The sequence below is a fragment of the Pseudophryne corroboree genome, chromosome 2 (assembly GCF_028390025.1).
Source record: "Pseudophryne corroboree isolate aPseCor3 chromosome 2, aPseCor3.hap2, whole genome shotgun sequence".
NCBI classification, from domain to species: domain Eukaryota; kingdom Metazoa; phylum Chordata; class Amphibia; order Anura; family Myobatrachidae; genus Pseudophryne; species Pseudophryne corroboree.
The window spans coordinates 455,305,097-455,328,098 of NC_086445.1; the positions used below are offsets into that span (position 1 = coordinate 455,305,097).

Below are 23,002 nucleotides of genomic sequence, written 5' to 3' on the forward strand. Positions count from 1 at the left end.
TTGGAACCAACCAGGAGGTTGTCTTTTCTGGGAATGATCCTCGACACGGAAGTGCACAGGGTGTTTCTTCCAGAGGAAAAAGCGTTGGTGATTCAAACGATGGTCCGGGATGTCCTGAAGCCAACCCGGGTGTCGGTTCATAAGTGCATTCGCCTTCTGGGAAAGATGGTGGCCTCTTACGAGGCTCTGCAGTACGGGAGGTTTCACGCTCGGTCCTTCCAACTGGATCTCCTGGACAAGTGGTCGGGATCCCATCTACACATGCACCAGAGAATACGTCTGTCGCCAAAGGCCAGGATTTCACTCCTCTGGTGGCTGCAATTACCTCACCTTCTGGAGGGCCGCAGGTTCGGGATTCAGGACTGGATCCTTCTAACCACGGATGCAAGTCTTCGGGGCTAGGGCGCAGTCACTCAAGGGGAAACCTTCCAAGGAAGGTGGTCAAGTCTGGCAGCCTGTCTGCCGATAAACATTCTGGAACTTAGAGCCATCTACAACGGTCTTCTCCAAGCAGCCCATCTTCTGAGAAATCGGGCCATTCATGTGCAGTCGGACAATGTGACTGTTATGATCCTGATGCTCAGGACAGGGGAGATCTCATGTAGTGAGTCCTGAGCCCCAAGACGGAATGCTGGTATTGGGAAATGGGAAGGAAATAGCCCCTAGCACCCCACCTCCGTTGTCTTACCCGTGTTATCAATTCACGCCTGAACGACTATGGTTTCTTGGGCCCATGGCAGCCGCGTTTGAAGGGCGGATTAGGTCTGCCCAACTCCGATGCCCCCTCAGGTCTTAAAGAGAGACAAGGCGTGAACTGAGACAGGGTAATAACAAGGTGACCTCTAACTGAAACAACCACGCTAGGGGCTATAAACTACCTAAAAACTAAACGTATGTGCGGCACACCGCCAAAGGAAAAGAACTACAAAGAAACCACTGTCCACTCCCCTACACGGCACCGCCGAGTTCCGGGGAGGACAGTGAAAGCGGAAACCTCCGCAAATGCACCAATTCACAGTAAAGTAAACACTAAGCGGCATAGGCCGCAACACACGGCAGAAGCCGCTACTCACGAAACCGGGCGAGAACCCCAGATGACAAACAGGTTCGCAAGGACTAGAAGGATTCCCAGGACCGGCTTCGGACCTCCAAAGTACCAGAGGGCAGGGAGCAAGATCCACCAAACACGGCTGACAGGAACAGAGTTCTGCAAGGCAGGAACAGCATACAAGAAGCTATCACCGGCGGGGCTGCAGTGTGCTGGCTCACATAAAAAGGCCCTGCTGGCCAATAACAGGAGGGCCAGCAGGACCAGCCCCCAGACCCTAATTACTAGTTGCCGTGCAGCTGCCCTGCTGCATGAGCAACCTAATTAACTATTCTTAGCAACGGGGAACGCAGTCCACCTGTGGCGTCCCCGTTGCTATGCACCCGGCGGCCCTCCACGCACGGCGTCCTGCGTTGCCAGGGACCCGGCGGCTATCGTGCGCACGGCGTCCTGGCGTTGCTAGGTGCCGTGCGGGGGACAGGGAAGGAGAGAGGCGCGGCGGCCGTGACCGCTGCTCAGTCAGGACACGGCCGAAGACCGCCGCGCCTAACAGTGACAACAGTGGCTTACATAAACCGACAGGGCGGAGCGAAGAGCAGAGCTGCAATGTCAGAGGTAACAAGAATCATCCTCTGGGCAGAAAAACATGCGTTGGCGCTGTCAGCAATCTTCATTCCTGGAGTAGACAACTGGGAAGCGGACTTCCTCAGCAGACATGATCTTCATCCAGGGGAGTGTGGTGTCCATCCGGAGGTGTTCAAGGAGGTAACAGATCTTTGGGGCATACCCCAGATCGACATGATGGCCTCTCGTCTCAAGAAGCTTCGATGGTATTGTTCCAGGTCGAGGGACCCGCAAGCAGTGGCGGTGGACGCCCTAGTGACTCCGTGGATGTTCCAGTCGGTGTACGTGTTTCCTCCACTTCCACTCATCACAAGAGTTCTAAAGCTCATAAGGAGAACAAGGGTTCAAGCGATCCTCATTGCTCCAGACTGGCCAAGAAGGGCTTGGTACGCGGATTTTCTGGATCTACTGCAAGAAGAGCCAAGGCCTCTTCCTCTTCGGGAGGACCTGCTGCAGCAGGGGCAGTTCGCCTATCAAGACTTACCGCTGCTACGTTTGACGGCATGGAGGTTGACGGCCTGATACTAGCTCGAAAGGGCATTCCGAACAAGTTATTCCTACCCTGATACAGGCTAGGAAGGAGTAACATCTACACAGTACCATCGAATTTGGAAAAAATATGTATCTTGGTGTGAGTCCAAGAAATTTCCTGCGGTGGAGTTTCAACTGGGACGGTTTCTCCTCTTCCTACAAGCCGGTGTGGATATGGGCCTGAAGTTGGGATCTGTGAGGGTCCAGATTTTGGCCCTATCCCTTTTCTTCCAGAAACAATTGGCTGCCCTCCCTGAGGTTCAGACCTTTTTGAAGGGAGTTCTGCACATCCAACCTCCCTTTGTACCACCTACGGCGCCTTGGTACCTTAACGTGGTGTTGCAGTTCCTCTAATCGGACTGGTTTGAGCCTCTACAGGAGGTTGAGGTTAAATTTCTTACGTGGAAGGCTGTCACGTTGTTGGCCTTAGCTTCTGCTAGACGTGTGTCGGAGTTGGGGGCTTTGTGCTTTAAAAGCCCATACTTGATCTTAAACGAAGATATAGCTGAGCTCTGGACACGTCAGCAATTTCTTCCGAAGGTTGTGTCGGCATTTCATATCAACCAACCTATTGTGGTGCCAGCGGCTACTGACTCTTCAATTTCATCAAAGTCCTTGGATGTTGTGAGGGCTCTGAAAATCTATGAAAAGAGGACTGCTCATCACAAAAAATCGACTCTCTGTTTGTCCTGTATGATCCCAAGAAAATTGTGTGTCCTGCTTCTAAGCAGACGATCTCTCGCTGGAGCAGGTTCATTATCCAGCATGCGTATTCTACGGCAGGATTGCCGTGTCCTACGTCTATCAAGGCCCACTCTACTCGTAAGGTGGGGTCTTCCTGGGCGGCTGCCTGGGGTGTCTCAGCATAACAACTTTGCCGAGCTGCAACTTGGTCTGGGTCGAACACGTTTGCAAAGTTCTACAAGTTCGATACTTTGGCCGCTGATGATCTGAAGTTCAGTCAATCAGTTCTGCAGGAGCCTTCGCGCTCTCCCTCCCATTCTGGGAGCTTTGGTACATCCCCATGGTACTAATGTGGATCCCAGCATCCTCTAGGATGTAAGAGAAAATAGGATTTTTGTTACCTACCGGTAAATCCTTTTCTCGTAGTCTGTAGAGGATGCTGGGTGCCTGCCCAGCGCTTCATTTTCCTGCAATTGTTATCTGGTTCAGTACAACTTTGTTATTAGTTAAGTACTGCATTGTTACTTGGTAAGTACTGTTTCAGCGGTTGCTGAGTTTTCAAGCTAAGTTAGCTTGGTTTGCCTTATGTGTGTGAGCTGGTATGAATCTCGCCACTATCTGTGTTAAATCCTTCTCTCGAAGATGTCCGTCTCCTCGGGCACAGTTCCTAGACTGAGTCTGGTAGGAGGGGCATAGAGGGAAGAGCCAGCCCACACTCTCAAACTCTTAAAATGCCAATGGCTCCTGGTGGAACCGTCTATACCCCATGGTACTAATGTGGATCCCAGCATCCTCTATGGACTACGAGAAAAGGATTTACCGGTAGGTAACCAAAATAAAAAATTTTTACCTTATATATACATGCCAGCTAATGGATATGGTGCTTGTTTCATGGGCACAGGTGGCACAGTGGTCTGCATTACTACATCACTGGTTTCATGAATTCAACTCCCAACCAGGGGCTTATCTGTGTGGATAGTGTATGTACAACCATGGTTCAATGGGTTCCCCCCAAAATGTACATGTGTGTTAGCTCCAATGTTGCAGGGGCTAATGTGAAAGCCCGATATTCTGTGTACAGCCTGCATAATTGCAGATATTCTGTGTACAGCCTGCATAATTCTGTGTACATTCTGCATAATTCTGTGTACAGCCTGCATAATTGCAGATATTCTGTGTACAGCCTGCATAATTCTGTGTACAGCCTGCATAATTGCAGATATTCTGTGTACAGCCTGCATAATTGCAGATTCCATATAACTACAGATGTAGCCACACTCAACTTTGCATCTCGGCATAGCTGTTGCGACTAGTGTGCCCGGGAATGAGTCATGTGTATACACTCACACGCCATTCATTCCTATGGGCCATCGCCAGGTGTGACTATTCACAACCTGGCAGCGTGCCATGTAGCAATGTGTATGACCGTGCATGCACATCACAGCAAAGCTGACGACGGCTGCATCTCAAAATGATAATAATAATTTAACACAATCTTAATGCTAAAAGGTTAAGTAATCCTTCAGGAACATAAATTAACAATATGGTGATATATGGAAGTGACATATTCGCTATCACCTCATAGCAGAGACTTACATTTTATGTTTGTTTGTTTGCTTGTTTTCGTGTGGTTTAGCATAAAATGCCTGTCCATAACTGTTTTTGCTCACACACATTGAATCAGAACACAAGTCTGGGGTTTGAATGCAAAAGCAGTAACAGCTTTCCAGAGAGATTATGGGGGTGATTCCGAGTTGTTCGCTCGCTAGCTGCTTTTAGCAGCATTGCACACGCTAAGCCGCCGCCCTCTGGGAGTGTATCTTAGTTTAGCAGAAGTGCGAACGAAAGATTAGCAGAATTGCGAATAGAAATTTCGTAGCAGTTTCTGAGTAGCTCCAGACTTACTCAGCCATTACGACCAGCTCAGTCCTTTTCGTTCCTGGTTTGACGTCACAAACACACCCAGCGTTTGCCCAACCACTCCCCCGTTTCTCCAGCCACTCCTGCGTTTTGCAACTCAAACGCTTGCGTTTTTCCGCACACTCCCATAAAACGGCAAGTTTCCACCCAGAAACACCCACTTCCTGTCAATCACACTCCGATCAGCACAGCGATGAAAAAGCTACGTTATGCCGTGAGTAAAATACCTAACTTTTGTGTAAAATAACTAAGCGCATGCGCTCTGCGAACCTTGCGCATGCGCAGTAAGCGACTAATCGCAGTATAGCAAAAATCGGCAACGAGCGAACAACTCGGAATGACCCCCTATGTTCAGTGCTCTGAAGGGATAATGTTCAATCATGCAACCACTGCCTTCAGGCCTTTAGTACCACAAGCAGCACAAACATAACCCTCTGGGAATAACCACAGAGAGCAGGAAAAAAATCAGTTCGACAAAATAAGAGGAAAATTAAAGTAATCTTTTCACTTCTACAGTGGAAATTGGCCCATGTGCTATATGTACTTTATGCAGTATGTTTGTAAATCATGTATCACTTAAAATTAATTGGTGTTTTACAATGATTTAACTACAATTTCCCTGCATCTTATTTCTGTTTGTCTCTCATTAAATAAATTCTTACATAGTTTATAATACTGTACCATGTCTGATTTGAAAAGTCAGAGTTAAATTATACCCCTTTCAGACTGACAATAGCGAGTCGCACCCGGGAATGTGTACGCGGGTGCTTCCCAGGTGCGGCCTGGCTTGAGACCCATTCAGACTTGTGGGTTGGTGACATCACCGCTGACTCTACCGGAGGCGGTGCTTGGAGATAATCATCTCCATGCACCGCCTTCTCCTATGCAGAGAACGGGTGCCGGGTCGCCTTGACCCGGCATACCCGTTCACACTGCACCGCATCCCGGGACGATCCCGGATTCAACCCTGGTCGAGACCTGGGATGAAATGCTGGGACTGTCGTCCTGGGATATTCTTATTGGACCATTTCACACTGAGCAAATTCCTGGTTTGATGCACGTTCATGTGCAATAACCCGGGAAATGTTTGTCAGTCTGAAAGGGGTATTAGAGAGATGTTTGAATTAGATGCAGTAATGAAATCTAGTATGAACTTTGTCATTATGAAATCCCTGTAAAATAACATCTCTAAGCAAGGTACACCTACATTAAATATGTTGTATGTTATCTACAGCATTGCGTGATGAGACTCCCGCTTCTGGGCACAAAACCTGTAAGCCAGTGGCACCTTAGGAGAGTGGCTATTATCCTAAATCCAGACATTGATGTCACCACATCTGGAAGAGCTGTACCAACAATGAAACAAATCAGGAGAAACATTCCAGTAATAAAGTAAGTCATTTCACAATAATGATGTTTTTGTTGAAGCTACAATAGCTACAGATGAAGTTAGCTTATTAAAGTCATTACAACACATTAACTCCGACCACCGTTATACAAGTGTATGTGAGTACGGTACGGCTTTAGGCAGGCGGATCCAATGTGACAAAACCTACATCTTGCTGTTTATCTAAATGAAGCTTTTTACAGTACTTATCTGTACTTAAAGTCAACAAATGTAATCTTTTCAGAAAGGAAGAAACTTTAGATAGAATTATTTAGGGCCTGATTCTGAATGTTACACAGTGCCAGAATTCAAACAAATAGACACGGGACTGATGCAAGTGCCACTAATGGTTGCGTCTAAACACTAGATAGTTGTGTCTAAAGACTAACCAAGTGGTATTTCAGCATCACAGTGGGCATCTCAGACTTTTCACCTTTAGATACAGCACTGTACACCAGGGAAAGACCTGTACTATTATTAGCATAAAGTCACAGATACTGCAGCGGCAAAAGACACACACATGGATGCGGCTACTCAGAATACGGACCATAGTGCCAAGCACTACGTGCTAACCTCGAAACCAGAATATGATCAAAAATGAGAGTAGAGATGCTGCTATGGAAATATAAGTACGTTGATAGCTTGAAACTTTGAGCAGAAATGAGAAAAGGGCACAAATGAAGGTCAGACAGATAGTTAAAAGTATGCTGGCAATTCTGTAAAATAATAATGTGGTCTAAATAAAAAGCCAAAAACACCTGGCGCTGTGATTGTCTACAGACGAATGCAGCAATCCCAAAAGGGTCTTTGGTTTTAACCCTTATTATAGAAATACAAGAAAAACAAAACTGGGACTGCGCAATTCACTCTGATATGGATATTTATTATCACATAAAATTAATCTCTAAAAATATTTAAATACATACAAACACATACAATGCTATATGCCGGCCAGCATCACATACAAATTATATTATGAAACCAATCAATATATTACTCATGGGTCTATTAATAGAGGACATATTAATTGATTCCAATATATACCTAATACACTTTATATCCTCAATTTATACGCTAAAAGATGATGAACCATTAATAACTTTCTCTTGGAATATTAGTTATATCACCTCCAATGGATTTAAACCGAAATAGATTGTCCAGCGCTTTTTTATGGTTTGTGACATGCAACCATGCCAAGTATTTTTCCTTTCAGATAGTGATATTTTGTCCCAGCATAAATTCAATTAATAGCTCGGTCCGAATCAGAAAGTCTCTCTCCTCAATTAAAAGACATCCACATTCAATTATGCTCTTAGAACCGCATTATCCACATTTCGGGCTTCTGCCGTTTAGCTAGGCAGATCATACATGATTAAAGCCTCTTATACAGCAATTATAGCATTCCACTTTTTCAGGGTATAATACTATGCCTGTGTAATGTTCTTGGATAAACCCCTCCCGGCTGGTAATAGCCTTATCTGGAGCCTCCGGGTTCTCACTGCGGCGTGTTTCTCTTCCCAACCTCAGTGGGGTTTCTTATGCCTGCCGCCGGCCGGCCCGTTAGTGTCTCCGCTGCTAACTCCTGTAACGACAGACGCGTTTCCCCGCCCTCTATTGCGTCGGCGGCTTCTTCAGTGTCAGAGCATAATTGAATGTGGATGTCTTTTAATTGAGGAGAGAGACTTTCTGATTCGGACCGAGCTATTAATTGAATTTATGCTGGGACAAAATATCACTATCTGAAAGGAAAAATACTTGGCATGGTTGCATGTCACAAACCATAAAAAAGCGCTGGACAATCTATTTTGGTTTAAATCCATTGGAGGTGATATAACTAATATTCCAAGAGAAAGTTATTAATGGTTCATCATCTTTTAGCATATAAATTGAGGATATAAAGTGTATTAGGTATATATTGGAATCAATTAATATGTCCTCTATTAATAGACCCATGAGTAATATATTGATTGGTTTCATAATATAATTTTTATGTGATGCTGGCCGGCATATAGCATTGTATGTGTTTGTATGTATTTAAATATTTTTAGAGATTAATTTTATGTGATAATAAATATCCATATCAGAGTGAATTGCGCAGTCCCAGTTTTGTTTTTCTTGTAATAATATGGTCTAATTACAGTGTTGAACTGGATTTGAAAATGGTACAGTGTATTGAATTATTTTTGGCATTTAATCTTTTATTGTAGGTCAACATCTGTCCCTAAATCTGTTAAATTGAACAGAAATATTTTCACTGGAGAAATCATTTATATCAGCTTCTGACATGGTAAAAGCCTTACAGAGGAGCAGGGTTTTCTACAGGGCTCTTAGAGTAGCATATGGATAGTAACTTGCAGACGTCCAGCGATACATAATTGAAGTTATCATTTCTCTGACGTCCTAAGTGGATGCTGGGACTCCGTAAGGACCATGGGGATTAGCGGCTCCGCAGGAGACTGGGCACAACTAAAGAAAGCTTTAGGACTACCTGGTGTGCACTGGCTCCTCCCAACAAGACCCTCCTCCAGACCTCAGTTAGATTCTTGTGCCCGGCTGAGCTGGATGCACACTAGGGGCTGTCCTGAGCTCCTAGAAAGAAAGTATATTTAGGTTTTTTATTTTACAGTGAGATCTGCTGGCAACAGACTCACTGCAGCGAGGGACTAAGGGGAGAAGAAGCGAACCTACCTAACAGGTGGTAGTTTGGGCTTCTTAGGCTACTGGACACCATTAGCTCCAGAGGGATCGACCGCAGGACCCGACCTTGGTGTTCGTTCCCGGAGCCGCGCCGCCGTCCCCCTTACAGAGCCAGAAGCATGAAGAGTCCGGAAAATCGGCGGCAGAAGACTTCGGTCTTTACCAAGGCAGCACACAGCACTGCAGCTGTGCGCCATTGCTCCTCATGTACACCTCACACTCCGGTCACTGATGGGTGCAGGGCGCTGGGGGGGGGGGCGCCCTGAGGGCAAAATAAGACACCTTGGCTGGCAAATCATCACAATATATAGTCCCAGGGCTATTTATGTGATAAATTACCCCTGCCAGAATCCATAAAAAAGCGGGAGAAAAGTCCGCCGAAAAAGGGGCGGGGCTTCTCCCTCAGCACATTGGCGCCATTTTCTCTTCACAGTGCATCTGGAAGACAGCTCCCCAGGCTCTCCCCTGTAGTTTTCAGGCTCAAAGGGTTAAAAAGAGAGGGGGGGCACTAAATTTAGGCGCAATATATGTATACAAGCAGCTATTGGGGGGAAAATCACTTAGTTATAGTGTTAATCCCTGCATTATATAGCGCTCTGGTGTGTGCTGGCATACTCTCTCTCTCTGTCTCCCCAAAGGACTTTGTGGGGTCCTGTCCTCAGTCAGAACATTCCCTGTGTGTGTGCGGTGTGTCGGTACGGCTGTGTCGACATGTTGGATGAGGAAGGTTACGTGGAGGCGGAGCAGAGGCCGATAAATGGGATGTCGCCCCCTGTGGGGCCGACACCAGAGTGGATGGATAGGTGGAAGGTATTAACCGACAATGTCAACTCCTTACATAAAAGGCTGGATGACGTAACAGCTGTGGGACAGCCGGCTTCTCAGCCCGCGCCTGCCCAGGCGTCTCAAAGGCCATCATGGGCTCAAAAAAACACCCGTTACCTCAGATGGCAGACACAGATGTCGACACAGAGTCTGACTCCAGTGTCGACGAGGTTGAGACATATACACAATCCACTAGGAACATCCGTTACATGATCTCGGCAATGAAAAATGTGTTACGCATTTCTGACATGAACCCAAGTACCACATAAAAGGGGTTTTATTTTTGGGGAGAAAAAGCAGCCAGTGTTTTGTTCCCCCATCAGATGAATGAATGAAGTGTGTAAAGAAGCGTGGGTTCCCCCGATAAGAAACTGGTAATTTCTAAAAAGTTACTGATGGCGTACCCTTTCCCGCCAGAGGATAGGTCACGATGGGAGATATCCCTTAGGGTGGATAAGGCGCTCACACGTTTGTCAAAAAAGGTGGCACTGCCGTCTTAGGATACGGCCACCTTGAAGGAGCCTGCTGATAAAAAGCAGGAGGCTATCCTGAAGTCTGTATATACACACTCAGGTTATATACTGAGACCTGCAATCGCCTCAGCATAAATAGTGCTGCTGCAGCGGGGTCTGATACCCTGTCAGATAATATTAATACTCTAAGACAGGGATAATATTTTGCTAACATAGAGCATATTAAAGACGTCGTCTTATATATAAAGGATGCACAGAGGGATGTTTACCGGCTGGCATCCAGAATTAATGCAATGTCCATTCTGCCAGGAGGGTATTAGAAACCCGGCAGTGGACAGGTGATGCTGCCTTTAAAAGGCACATGGAGATTCTGCCTTATAAGGGTGAGGAATTGTTTGGGGATGGTCTCTGGGACCTCGTATCCACAGCAACAGCTGGGAAGAAATTTTTTTACCTCAGGTTTCCTCACAGCCTAAGAAAGCACCGTATTTTCAGGTACAGTCCTTTCGGCTTCAGAAAAGCAAGCGGGTCAAAGGCGCTTCCTTTCTGCACAGAGACAAGGGAAGAAGGAAAAAGCTGCATCAGCAGCCAGTTCCCAGGATCAAAAATCTTCCCCCGCTTCCTCTGAGTCCACCGCATGATGCTGGGGCTCCACAGGTGGAGACAGGTGCGGTAGGGACGCGTCTCGGGAACTTCAGGGACCAGTGGGCCTGCCCACAGGTAGATCCCTAGGTTCTGCAAATAGTATCACAGGGATACAGGCTGGAGTTCGAGGCGACTCCCCCTCGCCGTTACCTCACATCAGCCTTGCCTGCTGCCCTCGGAGAAAGGTAGTACTGGCGGCAATTCACAAGCTGTACTTCCAGCAGGTGAAATCAAGGTACCCCTCCTTCAACAAGGCCGGGATTACTATTCCAAAAGGTTGTGGTACCGAAACCAGATGGTTCGGTCTGACCCATTCTAAAATTGAAAGCCTTGAACACTTATATACGAAGGTTCAAGTTCAAAATGGAATCGCTCAGGGCGATTATTGCAAGCCTGGAGAATTTCATGGTATCACTGGACATCAAGGATGCTTACCTGCATGTCCCTATTTACCCTCTTCACCAGGAGTACCTCAAAATTGTGGTACAGGATTGTCATTACCAATTCCAGACGTTGCCGTTGGTCTGTCCCCGGCACCGAGGTATTTACCAAGGCGAGGTCCAAGGAGCAGTTGTTCGTCGGAGTAGCACTATCTCGGGAAGTGCTACAACAGCACGGCTGGATTCTGAATATTCCACAGTCGCAGCTGGTTCCTACGACGCGTCTACTGTTCCTGGGTATGGTTCTGGACACAGAACAGGATAAAAAGGGTTTCTCCCGGAGGAGAAGTCCAAGGAGTTGTCGTCTCTAGACAGAGACCTCCTAATACGTATACAGGTGTCGGTGCATCAATGCACGCGAGCCCTGGGAAAGATGGTAGCTTCTTACGAAGAAATTCCATTCGCCAGGTCCCATGCAAGGATCTTCCAGTGGGATCTGTTGGACAAGTGGTCCGGGTCGCATCTTCAGATGCATCGGCGGATAACCCTGTCTCCAAGGGCCAGGGTGTCGCTGTTGTGGTGGCTGCAGAGTGCTCATCTTCTAGGGGGCCGCAGATTCGGCATACAGGACTGGGTCCTGGTGTCCACGGATGCCAGCCTTCGAGGCTGGGGGGCAGTCACACAGGGAAGAAACTTCCAAGGCTATGGAAAAGTCAGGAGACTTCCCTACACATAAAAATTCTGGAACTAAGGGCCATTTACAATGCCCTAAGTCAGGCTTGACCCCTGCTTCAACACCGGCCGGTGCTGATCCAGTCAGACAACATCACGGCGGTCGCTCATGTAAACCGACAGGGCGGCACAAGAAGCAGGATGGCGATGGCAGAAGTCACAAGGATTCTCCGATGGGCGGAAAATCATGTGTTAGCACTGTCAGCAGTGTTCATTCCCGGAGTGGACAACTGAGAAGCAGACTTTCTCAGAAGACACGACCTCCACCCGGGAGAGTGGGGATTTCATCCAGAAGTCTTCCAAATGATTGTACACCGTTGGGAAAGGCCACAGGTGGACATGATGGCGTCCCGCCTCAACTAAAAGTTACAAAGATATTGCGCCAGGTCAAGGACCCTCAGGCGATAGCTGTGGACGCTCTGGTAACACCGTGGGTGTACCAGTCGGTGTATGTGTTCCCTTCTCTGCCTCTCTTACCCAGGGTAATGAGAATAATAAGAAGGAGAGGAGTAAGAGCTATACTCATTGTTCCGGGTTGGCCAAGAAGAGCTTGGTAACCAGAACTCCAAGAAATGATCTCAGAGGACCCATGGCCTCTGCCGCTCAGACAGGACCTGCTGCAGCAGGGGGCCTGTCTGTTCCAAGACGTACCGCGGCTGCGTTTGACGGCATGGCGGTTGAACGCCGGATCCTGAAGGAAAAGGGAATTCCGGAGGAAGTTATCCCTACGCTATTTAAAGCTAGGAAAGAAGTGAACGCAAACCATTATCACCGCATATGGCGGAAATATGTTGCGTACTGTGAGGCCAGGAAGGCCCCAAAGGAGAAATTTCAGCTAGGTCGATTTCTGCACTTCCTACAGTCAGAGGTGACTATGGGCCTAAAATTGGGTTCCATTAAGGTCCAGATTTCGGCTCTATCAATTTTCTTCCAAAAATTGAACTGGCTTCACTGCCTGAAGTTCAGACTTTTGTTAAGGGAGTGCTGCATAGTCAGCCCCCGTTTGTGCCTCCAGTGGCACCGTGGGATCTCAACGTGGTGTTGGATTTCCTGAAGTCGCATTGGGTTGAGCCACTTAAATCCGTGGAGCTATAATGCCTCACGTGGAAAGTGGTCATTCTGTGGGCCTTGGCGTCGGCCAGGCGTGTATCAGAATTGGCGGCTTTGTCATACAAAAGCCCTTATCTGTATTTTATATGGATAAGGCGGAATTGAGGACTCGTTCCCAATTCCTTCCTAAGGTGGTATCAGTTTTTCATGTGAACCAACCTATTGTGGTGCCTGCGGCTACTTGGGACTTGGAGGATTCCAAGTTACTGGACATAGTCAGGGCCCTGAAAAGTATATGTTTCCAGGACAGCTGGAGTCAGGAAAACTGACTCGCTATTTCTCCTGTATGCACCCAACAAGCTGGGTGCTCCTGCTTCTAAGCAGACGATTGCTCGCTGGATCTGTAGCACGATTCAACTTGCACATTCTGCGGCTGGACTGCCGCACCCTAAATCTGTATAAGCCCATTCCACGAGGAAAGTGGGCTCTTCTTGGGCGGCTGCCCGAGGGGTCTCGGCTTTACAACTTTGCCGAGCTGTTACTTGGTCGGATTAAAACATTTTTGTAAGAGTCTACAAGTTTGATACCCTGGCTGAGGAGGACCTAGAGTTTGCTCATTCGGTGCTGCAGAGTCATCCGCACTCTCGCGCCCGTTTGGGAGCTTTGGTATAATCCCCATGGTCCTTACGGAGTCCCAGCATCCACTTAGGACGTCAGAGAAAATAAGATTTTACTCACCGGTAAATCTATTTCTCGTAGTCCGTAGTGGATGCTGGGCGCCCATCCCAAGTGCGGATTGTCTGCAATACTTGTTTATAGTTATTGCCTAACTAAAGGGTTATTGTTGAGCCATCTGTTGAGAGGCTCAGTTATATTTCATACTGTTAACTGGGTATAGTATCACGAGTTATACGGTGTGATTGGTGTGGCTGGTATGAGTCTTACCCGGGATTCAAAATCCTTCCTTATTGTGTCAGCTCTTCCGGGCACAGTATCCTAACTGAGGTCTGGAGGAGGGTCTTGGTGGGAGGAGCCAGTGCACACCAGGTAGTCCTAAAGCTTTCTTTAGTTGTGCCCAGTCTCCTGCGGAGCCGCTAATCCCCATGGTCCTTACGGAGTCCCAGCATCCACTACGGACTACGAGAAATAGATTTACCGGTGAGTAAAATCTTATTTTTTGTTACTACCTTGTCTTATTAAATAGAGCCCTGTGTATAATATTGTAATGTGTTTTATGTTAGCCCTGCCCCAATTTGTGGTGTTATCATTTATTTGTAGTTTATTACTATAAGCCAGTGGATCCCTTATATTAATATATAATATGATAATCTGCTATGGTCTGCCCCGTCTCCGACATGCATGTACAATAAGGGGAAACATGCCTCCTCTCCAATAGCTCCCACTGCTAGTGTGACAGGACAGACCCTAGCCTAGTCAGAGAAGAGGAGGATTTTGCTGGTTGGACAGAGCGAGAGAGAGAGAGAGAGGCTGGGTACACACTACACAATGCACATTAGATGTGACATCGCAAACTATATTGTTTATACACACTGAACGATATCATCACCCAGCCACACCCAGGAGTATGCAGGCTTTCACGATATCTTTAGATTTCAATGTAAAAACTAAAGATATCGTACATAGTTAAGGACCAGCAGGAGCGCGCATCATTAATGATATAGTTCATACACACTGGACGATGTGACTGTTATATCTTCCAATCCGGCGGATCGGACGATATACAGTATCGGCTGCATATCGTCAGGAGTGTACCCAGCCTTAGAGTGGCACAGAGCATGCAGTGGAGCCAGACAGAGCAGCATTCAGAGTGGGTCAGGACAGAGTTGGACATAGCAGGGGGTGAGGCGGGACAACAGGGGCCGGATGGGGCATTACAGCAGACCTAGAGGGAGCAGGGCAGGACAGGGAGTGGAACAGGGTAGAGATTGGCAGACTGAGGTGAGCCAGCATGTTCCGGGTCCCTTTACTAGTTAAAATTATTAATGCCAGGGTAGTTATTGCTATTTCATAACTCATTACTTTAATATGTTCATTCTGATTGCAATTGGTTAATTGTTTATTTAATTAATCTTTTTTGTATCATACAATGAGAATTACACTTGTAAAGTGGTCTGAGCTACAGAAGTGTGACTTTACTAGCTGCAGTCATGCTGAACAGTGGCTACAGAGGCACTTCCTAAGTTACATGTGGATGGCAGTGATGTACCTTACTGTCCTTCCACATTAGGGCAACGCAGCAGGGCCATAACTGGGGGTGTGCAAGCTGTGCCACCACACACAGTTTAAGGCTCTGTGAGCAGCACCGTCATTGCCCCATGGCCCTTGTTTGTGGCTGGCAGTGTGCCTGGAACGGCACCCTGCAGCCACTATCGCCGCGGCAGGTACCCCCGGAATGTCCTCTGGAAGCTCCAGGCACTCACAGTGCCGTCAGAGTCCTCGGTACGCTCTGAGCAGTGCTGCACTTTCACGTTGCTGACACCACCCACCCCCTCTGTGCGATGTCATTCGTATAGTGGGAAGTGTCTGCACAGGTCACTCCGGAACCATGTTACGTCTCTGCAAAACAGTTTTATTAATTAGCTAGTTATTGGTGCCTAGATAATTGTTATTTGGAGTAGGTAAGTGGACATCATACTTTAAAGGGTTACCATCCCATTCCTTTGGTAGTAATACCTATTGTGAGACCTCCACTGTTCTCCTAACCAGGGTTTGGAGGGACTTGTATATTATTTACCTAGAGAAAGTGTAACATTTCTTCCAAAATAAAAGAAATATCCCAGTGGAAATTAAAAACTGGAGGCAGAGTGGAAATAGAAGTGACTTTTATAAAATAAAACAATTTTCAAATTTAAGTGAGAACCAATCTTAAAATAATAGCAGTTCTTCCAGTTGGGGAAAGCATTTCAGCATGAAGTTCTTCTTTCAGCAAGATTTATTCTCAGCATGTCATCACCTACAATATATGTATTAATAGATGCAGCTTTGCTGCAAAGACATATTCACCGCTCACATTTATTTCACTGTACATTTAAGTGAAAATACATCCTACTACTAAGATTAAGAAATCATTCCCAAGGGCACCTTGATCTACTTAGCTAACATTATTTGATGTGCACTGTAGTACATAAAAGGACATTTTATGGTTTCCTTCATGCTACTTAATGTAACATTCTTATGTTTGCGAGATAAAATTCTTACAAGTACTTTGATTTCCTGTCTCTTTGTCAGAATAGATTTCTCTGTGGCGATAAGGCAGAGAGCTGCATTCCTATAAAATAGATATAATGGGTAAACTGTTGTTTGATAAAGGGGATGTACTATATGTTATTTACTGCAGTACAACTTCTTGCAAGTGCAACACACCTGTGGGAAATGCACTTCTGGAAGGTCTGGCATAAGACCTAATAAAGTGGGATTAATGTGCATAAGTGCATATGCAGACCATACTTGCATCCTTTTGAAACATCATTTCATGGAGATTACTGCAGTAAAAGGCCTGCATCCTGCTCCGCCCAAGGGGCCTGTATACAGTAGCTTCATCTATGGGCATACCAAGGGGATTCTGTAGTACCAAGTCACCAAGAGGGAGGCTCTATAGTGTAGTTGGGTGAAAGAGAATATACTGTAGCACGGTTCAAAAATCATGTAATCCTGGTTAAAAACTGAGGTGTATCTTTTTTTGGCCCTGGGAACACAGTTTTAAAATACTGTATTCCCCTACCTCATGTCAAAATTGTATACTACAGTACATCCTCTTATCAAAAGTCCACTCCCTTTCACTGTGCTGTGTCCATTATTCGTAGTTCTATATTACCTCATGTTATATCTCAGATTACTTTGACTGCTATAGTACAATGTAATACTGTAGTAATGGCACATAGCAATTATCTATACATCATAGTTCCCTTCCCTCCTGCATTTTGCAGGAGACTCACTGAAATAGCAACAATCTCCCTGACCCCCTGAGTAGTTCATCAATCTCCCTGATTGCACCTTACTCCCATTATATAGCTGTTACATTATTAGGAGAAAGGGAAATCAGAGATACATTCAAATGGGCTCATTAGTGCCATTTCCCTATTGGTTATAAGGCGCAATGATCCCAATTGCGCCTTATAACCAAACTAGGCTACATGCATTTTAAATAAGGTTTCTCGTGGCCACTTACAGTATATGGAACTTCTTGTAAAACACAATGGGGGTAATTCCAAGTTGATCGCAGCAGGAAATTTTTTAGCAGTTGGGCAAAACCATGTGCACTGCAGGTGTGGCAGATATAACATTTGCAGAGAGAGTTAGATTTGGGTGGGTTATTTTGTTTCTGTGCAGGGTAAATACTGGCTGCTTTATTTTTACACTGCAAGTTAAATTGCAGATTGAACTCACCACACCCAAATCTATCTCTCTCTGCACATGTTATATCTGCCCCCCTGCAGTGCACATGGTTTTGCCCAACTGCTAAAAAATTTCCTGCTGCGATCAACTTGGAATTACCCCCAATACACAAACAAATCCTGAAAAATATCAGTGTCTTTTCTTTAACAAGTAGATCTTACTAACTTTGGGGCTCATTTACATTTGGCTGTAAGTCATTTTTATGACACGCCTCTCCGATGTAGAAGCATATGTTAGCTCTGATAGGTGTTGCTTTCACAATCTCCCTGAAATGCTTCAGAAAAATTAATTGTATAATCCCACTATATAGTCCTGTGGCAGTCACGTACCACATTTTTTTTCTTAATTTATTCTACACTAGCCTGCACTGTTCGTGTAATATTACCCCCCACCCTCTCACCATTCTGTAGAGAGACTGACAGAGAGTCCTGGTGGATTTTTGTGGCTGGGCTATTCCAAGGGTTCTGTTGCACCTAACAGACTTTGGATCATTGTCTACTCCCCAGTGCAAAAGGAGGTCTGCCAATATTCTGGACGTCTCAGAGACCTTCTGTAGGTTAAGTATGATATAGTTTTTGTTGTTATGGAAGCCTGTACAGTACAGAACAGTACATACAACTTAAACACTTTCTTTCTCTTACGTCCTAGAGGATGCTGGGGACTCCAAAAGGACCATGGGGTATAGACGGGATCCGCAGGAGCTTAGGCACACTGAAAATACTTAAACTGGGTGTGAACTGGCTCCTCCCTCTATGCCCCTCCTCCAGACCTCAGTTAGACTTTGTGCCCAGGGCTGACTGGACACTCACTAGGGGAGCTCTCCTGAGTTTCTCTTGAAAAGACTTTTGTTAGGTTTTTTTATTTTCAGGGAGACCTGCTGGTTACAGGCTCCCTGCAGCGTGGGAGTGAGGGGAGAGAAGCAGGACCTACTTCTTCTTAGTTTAAGGGCTCTGCTTCTCGGCTACTGGACACCATTAGCTCCAGAGGGTTTGATCACTTGGTGCGCCTAGCTGCTTGTTCCCGGAGCCGCGCCGTCACCCCCCTCACTGAAGCCAGAAGAAAGAAGTCGGGTGAGTATGAGAAGAACAGAAGACTTCAGGACGGCAGAAGACTTCAGTAACCAGGTACAGCACAGCGGTAACGCTGCGCTCCATGCTCCCACACACTATCACTAACGGCACTCACAGGGTGCAGGGTTCTGGGGGGGGGCGCCCTGGGCAGCATTGTTACTGGGGTCCGTTTCGCAGCCCCCGTGCCGGCATTTTCAAATCTGGCGGGCTGAACCGCGCCGGGAAGGGGCGGAGCTTAGCCGCGCGGCTCACAGCGCCATTTTCTCCTCCACACGCGGCTGAAGGAGACACTGGCCGGACCTCCACAGCTCCTCTCAAGTAACGGGGAGCTAATCGAAGTGGGGGGGGGGGCGCAGTTCTGGTGCATTTTTATTATAATTTAAGCAGTGCTGGTCACATATATCCCTTGACGGGATATTGGAGCGTTGGGGTGTGAGCTGGCATACTCCCTCTGTGTCCTCTATCTGGGCTTCATTGTGGCCTGTCCCCTAGCTGAGACATTCTGTGTGTGTCCGTGTGTCGATAATACGTGTCGGCATGTCTGAGCCTGAATGTTATTCACTGGAGGAGGTTATTGGGGGAGCGGATGCGGGTCTAGATTTGGGCCTGTCGGCGCAGCCGACACCTGATTTACTCACATTGCTAAGTACAATCAATACGAATGTAGCTTCTTTATCAAAGAGATTGGATAAGTCTGAGTCACAGACGCAGGTGTGGAAAAAGTCCATAGAGGAGGCTTTGTCTCAGGTGCAGACCCCATCGGGGTCGCAGAAGCGGCCATTTACTCAAGTGGTAGATACTGATACCGACACGGACTCTGATTCCGAGGTCGATTTCACTGAGGCTGCTTTGCATCCACGTTTAGTTAAGAGTATTCAATACATGATTGTGGCTATAAAAGATGTTTTATGCATTTCTGATGAACCTGCGGTACAGGAAACAAGGATTTGCTTGTTCAAGGGAAAAAAACCTGAGGTGAAGTTTCCTCCCTCTCATGAAATGAATACTCTTTGTGAAAAGGCTTGGGAGTCGCCGGACAAGAGGTGGCAGATTCCCAAGAGGAGTTACATGGCGTATCCTTTCCTCTCTGATGACAGGGAAAAATGGGAGTCGTCTACAAATGTTGACAAAGCTCTATCTCGTTTGTCTAAGAAAGTGGCGCTTCCGTCTCCTGACACGGCAGCTCTCAAGAATCCGGCGGATCGCAAGCTGGAGACGTCTTTGAAGTCCATTTTCGCTAATTCGGGTGCATTGCTCAGACCTGCGGTGGCGTCGGTATGGGTGAGTAGTGCTGTTGCTAAATGGGCTGAGAATTTAGCTAATGATATGGATACCCTTGATAAAGATAATGTTCTTTTGACTCTTGGCTATATCAAAGATGCTGCAGATTACCTGAAGGATGCGGTGAGGGATGTTTGTCTCTTGGGATCAAGAGCCAATGCCATGTCGATATCAGCCAGGAGGATGTGGATCCATCAATGGAATGCTGATGCCGACTCCAAGAGAGCTATGGAAGCTTTACCCTTCAAAGGTAATGTCTTGTTTGGGGACGGCTTGGCGGACCTAGTCTCTACCGCGACGGCGGGTAAGTCCTCTTTTCTTCCCTATGTTCCCACACAACACAAAAAGGCACCACATCAGCAGATGCAGTCCTTTCGTCCCAATAAATACAGGCGTGGAAAAGGTTCGTCCTTCCTCGTTTCTAAGGGTAGAGGAAGGGGAAGGAAGTTGCCTGCCGTGTCCGGCGCCCAGGACCAAAAGTCCTCCCCGGCCTCTACCAAGTCCACCGCATGACGCTGGGGCTTTCCTGGGGGAGTCCGGATCGGTGGGGGGCCGTCTGCGAGTCTTCAGTCAGATCTGGATTCAATCAGACCTGGATCCTTGGGTCCTAGAGATTGTGTCTCAGAGATACAAGCTGGAGTTTCGGGAGGTGCCCCCTCACCGGTTTTTCATTTCGGCCTTACCAGTGTCTCTTCCGGACAGGGAGGTGGTGCTGGCAGCGATACAAAAATTGTGTCAACAGAGGGTCATTGTTCCCGTTCCCCCGTCACAACGGGGGGAGGGGTTCTACTCGAGCCTATTTGTTGTGCCGAAACCGGACGGTTTGGTCAGACCGATTCTGAATTTAAAATCCCTCAATCCATACTTGAAAGTTTTCAAGTTCAAGATGGAATCTTTTTGAGCTGTGATTTCCAGCCTAGAAGGGGGGGAATTTTATGGCGTCAATCGACATAAAGGATGCATACTTACACGTCCCGCTATATCTTTCGCATCAGGCCTTCCTCAGGTTTGCGATACAGGATTCTCATTACCAATTTCAGACGTTGCCGTTTGGGCTTTCCATGGCCCCGAGGATTTTTACCACGGTCATGGCAGAAATGATGGTTCTCCTTCGCAAGCAAGAGGTTACAATTATCCCGTACTTGGACGATCTCCTGATAAAGGCGAGGTCCAAGGAACAGTTGCTGAGGAGTGTAAATTTGGTGCTGTCGGTGCTGCGAAGCCATTCCGTTTGGCAGGTTTCATGCCCGGTTGTTTCAGTGGGACTTACTGAGCAAATGGTCCGGGTCTCACCTGCATATGCACCAGAAGATAAGTCTATCTCCCAGAGCCAGAATTTCTCTCCTGTGGTGACTACAAAGTTCTCACCTCCTAGAAGGACGCCGGTTCGGTATCCTGGACTGGGTACTTCTGACAACAGATGCAAGTCTCCGGGGCTGGGGTGCAGTCACCCAAGGAAGAAACTTCCAGGGGAGATGGTCGCTCCAGGATGTGTGTCTCCACATAAATGTTCTCGAGTTAAGAGCCATTTACAACGGCCTGCTACAAGCAAGAAGCCTTCTTCAGGGTCGACCTGTCCTGGTACAGTCAGACAACATCACAGCGGTGGCACATATAAACCGTCAAGGCGGAACAAGGAGCAGAGCGGCAATGGCGGAGGCCACAAGAATCCTTCGCTGGGCGGAACAACACGTGAGCGCCCTGTCAGCAGTCTTCCTACCGGGAGTGGACAACTGGGAAGCAGATTTCCTCAGCAGACACGACCTCCATCCGGGAGAGTGGGCTCTTCACCAAGAGGTATTTGCAGAGGTGACAAAGCGTTGGGGAATTCCGTTGATCGACATGATGGCGTCTCGTCTCAATAAGAAGCTGCCGAGGTATTGTTCCTGGTCAAGGGACCCCCAAGCCAGTGCGGTGGACGCCCTGGTGTCTCCGTGGGTGTTCAAGTTGGTGTATGTGTTCCCTCCACTTCCTCTCATTCCAAAGGTACTGGGGATCATTCGACGAGCAAGGGTTCAGGCAATTCTCGTTGTTCCAGATTGGCCAAGAAGGGCCTGGTTCCCGGATCTTCAGGAATTACTGGTGGAAGATCCTTGGCCGCTTCCTCTAAGAGAGGACCTATTGTTGCAGGGTCCATGCGTGTTTCCAGACTTACCGCGGCTGCGTTTGATGGCATGGAAGTTGAGCGCCAGATCTTAGCTCGTAAGGGTATTCCCGGGGAGGTCATTCCTACTCGCATTAAGGCTAGGAAGGAGGTTATGGCGAAACATTATCACCGTATTTGGAGGAAGTATGTTTCCTGGTGTGAGGCTAAAATGGCTCCTGCGGAAGATTTTCATTTGGGTCGTTTTCTCCACTTTTTGCAGGCAGGTGTAGATGCAGGCCTGAAATTGGGCTCCATCAAAGTGCAGATTTCGGCTTTGTCTATTTTCTTTCAAAAGGAATTAGCTGTCCTCCCAGAGGTTCAGACGTTTGTGAAAGCAGTATTGCATATCAATCCTCCGTTTGTGCCTCCTGTGGCTCCATGGGATCTGTACGTGGTCTTACAGTTTCTCATGTCTCCCTGGTTTGAACCTTTGCGTAAGGTTGAGTTGGAGTTTCTCACTTGGAAGGTAGTCATGCTGATGGCGCTGGCGTCTGCCAGGCGAGTGTCAGAGTTGGCGGCCTTATCTCATAAGAGCCCGTACTTGATTTTTCATTCGGATAGGGCGGAATTGAGGACTCGTCAACAATTTCTGCCGAAGGTGGTTTCTTTGTTTCACATTAACCAACCTATTGTGGTGCCGGTGGCTACGGATGCTGTGGCAGTTCCAAAGTCTCTGGATGTGGTGAGAGCTTTGAAGATCTACGTCGCCAGAACGGCTGTTGCCAGGACAACTGAGGCGCTGTTTGTCCTGTATGCTTCTAACAAGATTGGTCATCCTGCTTCAATACAGACTATTGCACGCTGGATTTGTAGTACGATTCAGCAGGCTCATTCTTCGGCTGGGCTACCGGTGCTAAAGTCAGTAAAAGCCCATTCTACCAGAAAAGTGGGCTCGTCTTGGGCAGCTGCCCGAGGCGTCTCGGCTTTACAGCTTTGCCGAGCGGCCACCTGGTCAGGTTCAAACACTTTTGCTAAGTTCTATAAGTTTGATACCCTGGCTGATGAGGACCTTGCGTTTGCTCAGTCGGTGCTGCAGAGTTGTCCGCACTCTCCCGCCTGGTCTGGAGCTTTGGTATAAACCCCATGGTCCTTT

General features: G+C 47.3%; 1 protein-coding gene across 6 annotated transcripts in view; it reads left to right on the forward strand.

The window, feature by feature from the left end:
• Positions 1-23,002, forward strand: part of LOC135027842 (uncharacterized) — a 1,366,020-nt gene that overhangs the window by 1,270,102 nt on the left and 72,916 nt on the right. For 5 of the 6 annotated variants that reach the window (XM_063953745.1, XM_063953743.1, XM_063953742.1 and 2 more), the window contains one exon: positions 6,042-6,199. In XM_063953745.1, the coding sequence (XP_063809815.1) occupies positions 6,042-6,199 (158 nt within the window). Of the gene's footprint in view, positions 1-6,041; positions 6,200-8,401; positions 8,482-23,002 lie in introns of all 6 variants that reach the window. The other variant, XM_063953744.1, reaches the window with a different exon arrangement.